This window comes from Sesamum indicum, linkage group LG3 (genome assembly GCF_026168435.1).
Source record: "Sesamum indicum cultivar Baizhima isolate 11 linkage group LG3, ASM2616843v1, whole genome shotgun sequence".
Classification (NCBI taxonomy): domain Eukaryota; kingdom Viridiplantae; phylum Streptophyta; class Magnoliopsida; order Lamiales; family Pedaliaceae; genus Sesamum; species Sesamum indicum.
Window position 1 is genome coordinate 27,313,907 of NC_142659.1, and position 4,967 is coordinate 27,318,873.

The 4,967-nt window shown below is 34.8% G+C and overlaps 1 protein-coding gene across 2 annotated transcripts; it reads left to right on the forward strand.

Moving 5' to 3' along the window:
- Positions 1-762: 762 nt before the first annotated feature.
- On the forward strand, positions 763-3,366 carry LOC105158943 (putative trehalose-phosphate phosphatase H). Of its 2 annotated transcripts, none has more exons than XM_011075860.3 (11): positions 763-917; positions 1,054-1,333; positions 1,431-1,571; positions 1,680-1,751; positions 1,868-1,954; positions 2,037-2,093; positions 2,207-2,308; positions 2,404-2,551; positions 2,652-2,722; positions 2,845-2,937; positions 3,097-3,366. In XM_011075860.3, the coding sequence occupies exons 1-11, from the start codon at positions 775-777 to the stop codon at positions 3,175-3,177; spliced, it is 1,275 nt and encodes a 424-aa protein (XP_011074162.2). In that variant the 5' UTR covers positions 763-774; the 3' UTR covers positions 3,178-3,366. The 2 variants fall into 2 exon arrangements, with proteins under 2 accessions (XP_011074162.2, XP_020548039.1); XM_020692380.2 differs by having other exon boundaries at positions 2,661-2,722.
- Positions 3,367-4,967: the final 1,601 nt, after the last annotated feature.

Here is a 4,967-nt window from a genome sequence, read left to right on the forward strand (position 1 = left end):
TGAACATGAGGGGCAAATTTGTAATTTGTTAGAACAAATAGTGAAAATGAAAAAAAAAAAAAAAAAAAAAAGAAGAAGGCATAAGAATCCAAAAGAAAGTTCTTGGAAAAATGATGTGTATAGAGTGATTTTAGGAGATCGTCTTACTGCAAGTCATGTAATAAATTAATAATTGCAACTGTTGTCTTAACACGTCAATGACAATTTTAATTGACTCAAAACTCAGGACTCAAAGGGTGTTTTGGAAAAATTTATTTTATATTAATATTATGTATCGTGTATCAAGAAAACATAAATTTTAACAACATTTAATCAATATTCGTATCAGAAAAATATTTGCTATAGTTTTTTACTATAACTAATATTTTGATTTTACTTGCAGAAACAATGGTCGATAATTATTACAAAATCGTGATTAACTAGTATTCACCTCATTTTTTTTTATTTTTAACCATAATAATTGATTTGAAAATATTTTATCAAATTTACAAACTTATAAAATATTTTAAATAAATTCATACAAACCACATATAAAAAAGAACAAATTGTGAAATCTTGGAAACTAAATTTTTTCTATTTTGTAAAAAAAAAGAAACCCAAAAATCTTTTCAATAATTGAAATAAACAATAAAAAAAAAAAGAGGTCGGAAAGAATCCAAAAAAGTACTTGAAAAAAATATGCATCTACCTCAATACCATTCCGCACAAAATGGTTAAAAAGTAGGAAAAAAGTGGGGATACTTCTTCCCCTCTCTGCTCTCAACTTACTTATAAATGGACAGCAACCCACATTCTCCTTGTCACTTGCGACTTCTGTCTCCTCCCTCCTTTGTTTTCTTCCTCTCTGCAACATCAACACCCTCTTCTTCTTCTCCTTCTCCTCTGTTTTTTACATCAATTTTCCATCCCTTTTCCGGGTAATTTTCCTCTCATTATTCTATCATTGATTTCTTGACAGGTTTTTGTAAGTCTAATGTTTTTGGTTTTTGATGAAATTAATGTTGTTTCTTGTCTTGACTATATATACAATATATATATATGTCATCAATGCAGGTCTCCAGGTCTCTTTGCATTGGGAAGTAGAGTGGTTATGACAAACCAAGCAAACATGGTGATTTCCGATGCAAAATCAGGCCTGACGAGGGCTATAGCAGTTGCCCTCTCCGAGTCCTTCTCGCCGCAACTGGTCTCGCAGTACTTCACCAGGAAGAAGTTGCTCAAGAAGCTCGAGAGCTACGGCAATGATGCCGGGATCAACGCTTTCCTCGACTCAATGCGGGCTTCTTCCCCCACCCGCCGGTCCTCAGACGCTGAACATCAAGATTCTTGGACTGTAAGTGAACGGAAAACCATACTTCTGACGTTTGTCTTTGGTATTATTGATTATGCGCGTAGCTGACAGAGTGCGTGCCTGTGTATTATTCTAACAGCTCCGCCATCCCTCGGCTCTGAGCATGTTTGAGGAAATAATGGATGCATCAAAAGGGAAGCAGATAGTTGTTTTTCTTGATTATGATGGAACTTTATCGCCCATTGTCGACGATCCAGACCGTGCTTTCATGACTAGTGAGGTTCGTCGTCTTGTTCAAGTTGATCACTGTAGCCCAAAAACTCTCGTAAAAAGCACAAAATATTTATTCATTCATACTTAAATTCTCTCTCTTCTCTCCTATGATCAGATGAGAGAAGCCGTAAGGGACGTCGCCAAGCTTTTCCCAACGGCCATTGTGAGCGGGAGGTGCCGAGCTAAGGTACATTCCATTTCACACATAAACGCATTTATAAATACCATAATCCAACAACAATAATTTCCGATGTCGGGGTTTATTACAATCTGACCGGAACTTTTCATGCTAAAAATTCGCAGGTCTATAATTTTGTAAAACTGTCCGAGCTTTATTACGCGGGTAGTCATGGAATGGACATCAAGGGACCAGCCAAAGGACATCGAAAAGTGAGTGATGGCCACTCATCACTTATGTTTTGTTCAAGTTTTCTTGCTCAATTTTCATGAAATTTGGTGTTTATCTACACAGGGAAATCAAACTGTCCTCTGCCAACCTGCCAGAAAATTCCTGCCGATGATAGATGAGGTCTGCGTGTCTCTCTTTACTCTGAATTTTACTCTCCCTAGGGAAATTTTACCGCTGTAAAAATTATAGTTCGTTCCTTTTAGTTCGTAACGTTTTACTTTATGTTATTTCAGGTCTACAAATGTTTGATAGAGAAAATTGAGCACATCCCGGGAGCAAAAGTCGAGAACAACAAGTTCTGTCTGTCTGTGCACTACCGTTGCGTCGAGGAAAAGGTACGTACAGAGTTCTACGGTCTTCCGGTGTACAGGAAACTACCGTTTCGTGTCGAAAAAGGAAATGACTTATGTGAAAATTTGCATTATTGCAGAGGTGGGGTGAATTAGCTGATCAAGTTAAATCAGTGATCAAGGACTATCAACAGCTGAGATTGAGTCAAGGGAGGAAAGTGTTGGAGATTCGTCCCACTATAAAATGGGACAAAGGAAATGCACTTGAGTTCTTGTTGGAATCATTAGGTAATTAAGTGCCTGATGAAATTTATCTTTCCCTGCTGCCTCTCGTTTTTAATCGTAAATCGAATCTCACGTGTCAATCCCTTTTTCTTTTTATTGTTAGGATATGCAGAAACAAACGATGTTTTTCCAGTCTACATAGGGGATGATCGTACGGATGAGGATGCATTTAAGGTAAATTATCGTACTTTAGTTATCTTTTCAATATTACTTATGTTAGATGAGAAGTTATAGCAAAGATTGACATAAGTTAAGATAACACGGTTATAATTATCGTGTTTTGGTCTATTGATCAGGTTTTGAGGAACAGAGGACAAGGCATAGGGATTCTAGTGTCGAAAAGTCCTAAAGAAACGAATGCTCCGTACACGTTGAAAGAACCGTCCGAGGCAAGTACAATGGAAAAATAATTGGAGATTTTGTCGTAATGTTGTTTGTAATATAATTAATTGTGAAGAAGGAAGGAGAAGGATGATGGAAATCTGCAATCTGCATATATATGAAGATGATAATGTTAACAAGTAATTGATTTCATTTCATTTTGACAGGTTATGCAGTTTCTAAAAGGGTTGGTGGAGTGGAAGAAAAGAGGTTGTCCCTGTCCCTGTCCCTGTCCTTGTCCCTACTAAGGCAATACTAGAGCTGAGTGCTTCCCTTTAACGTAGATGATGACACAAATCAACTGCCCTGTCCTGCTGGTTTTATGAGGGGTGGGGTAATTCAACTTATGTACTTTTCTTTAGTTTGTAGTTGTAATTTAATCCCAAAGGGGAATTTTTGTATTTAATACAAAATGCTACTAGAATCATTTCATCAAACCCTCCTCTCTCTCTCTCTCTCTCTCTCTCTCTTTTTAATTTTTTTTACTCAAATTAGATTTGACTAAACTAATCAATCATAGAGCAAGTTTGATATACTTGTCATGTAATTTTTTATTTTTATTTAACTATACATCAATCACAACCCAAGTGTATTGCACATGCCATGTAATTAGTTTAGGTCCGGCCAAACTCCATCTAGAATAGAATTTCCCCTCTCTCTCTCTCTATATATATATATATATGTGTGTGTAGTCAAAGTATTTATCATGATTTTTAGCTATAATCAGAGCAATAGTCATGAATGAATGATATAATTTTCGTATGTGGCTTCTATATGTTAATTGCAATAGAAATGCAACAAAATTAATTTCGTCTGAAATTCAATACGAGGAAAAGACCTTATTTCTTGTAGTGAACGTGCTAAAGTACTCTACTAGACCTTTTTATGAATGCAACATATATCAAATTTAAGTGAAATATAAAATGACTGGCAAGAAGGGTGAACTTCGAAAAAAAATGGGTTGAAATTACAAAACTTAAAATCATGCAGGACAAAAAATGCTACTGTAGAAAATTAAAGAACAAAAATACTGACAGAAATGAACCAATAAGGATAATAGTCCTAATTTTTAAAAGGCCACATGAGATGCAAACTCATTTTTCTAGTTAGAAGGGTAAACTTCGACAGAAAAAAAAAAAGGACTGAAATCACAAAATTCATAAGATTCAAGACCAAAATGTTACCTTTCAAAGTTAGAGGAGGAAAACATTTTATAACCTAAGTTATGGGAAAACAAATATATTTAAGCCAATTATGCATGTATTATGCTTTTATTCCCTCTCTATATAGCTTAAAACTTTTGGGACCTTATAAGAATATAGAGGATTTTGAGGGGAAAAAGAGAAAATAATAATAATAATAATAATAATGATAAGAAAAAGCAATAGAGGAGTATAATGAAAGAGTATCTATTGGCAAGGGAACATTCACTATACTGATCCTGCAAATGTTTGGGTTGGCAATGGGCAAAGTAGGAATGATTATATTCCCTGTCTTTTGCAGTTCTCCAACCATCCACATTTTTTCAGCATATCATAAATGTGATAATATTAATTTGGTATCAGAATAATTACTAAAGTCCAACAAAGATTTGTTTGTGCAAATTGCCAAAAATCAGTGGAAATCCTTCCAAATTGCAACTTGCCCCACAAAGTTGCAGGATATACCTGCCACATACGTATTTTTATGCACGTATATGTTCATAGATGTACATGTGTCCATATGTATAAGTATGTATTTGTTGTTATATATAGTTTTTAAGGATAATTACACTCGTCTTTCCTGATGTTTGGTATAATTATACGTATACCTCCTGTGGTTTGAAAAATTTCTAGCACCCCTAAAGTTTGCTCCCGTCTAATAAATAAGTCTCTCTTTTAGTCAAAATTCATCGAATTTGCTGATATTAACAAAAAAAATCTATATTTACCCAAAATGGACTTATTGGTGATTTATTCCAGGTCAGATAAATCTTTTGACCAAATTACCCTTGTACATCTTCACGCATTAATTCATGTGAGGAGGTATATCTTCACTG

What these genes read in the sequence shown, in the direction of transcription:
- LOC105158943 (XM_011075860.3), top strand. Translation starts at nt 775, where the DNA reads ATGGACAGCAACCCACATTCTCCTTGTCACTTGCGACTTCTGTCTCCT. An exon ending in ATTTTCCATCCCTTTTCCGG is followed by an intron (nt 918 to 1,053) that starts GTAATTTTCCTC and finishes TCATCAATGCAG; the next exon opens with GTCTCCAGGTCTCTTTGCAT. An exon ending in AACATCAAGATTCTTGGACT is followed by an intron (nt 1,334 to 1,430) that starts GTAAGTGAACGG and finishes TTATTCTAACAG; the next exon opens with CTCCGCCATCCCTCGGCTCT.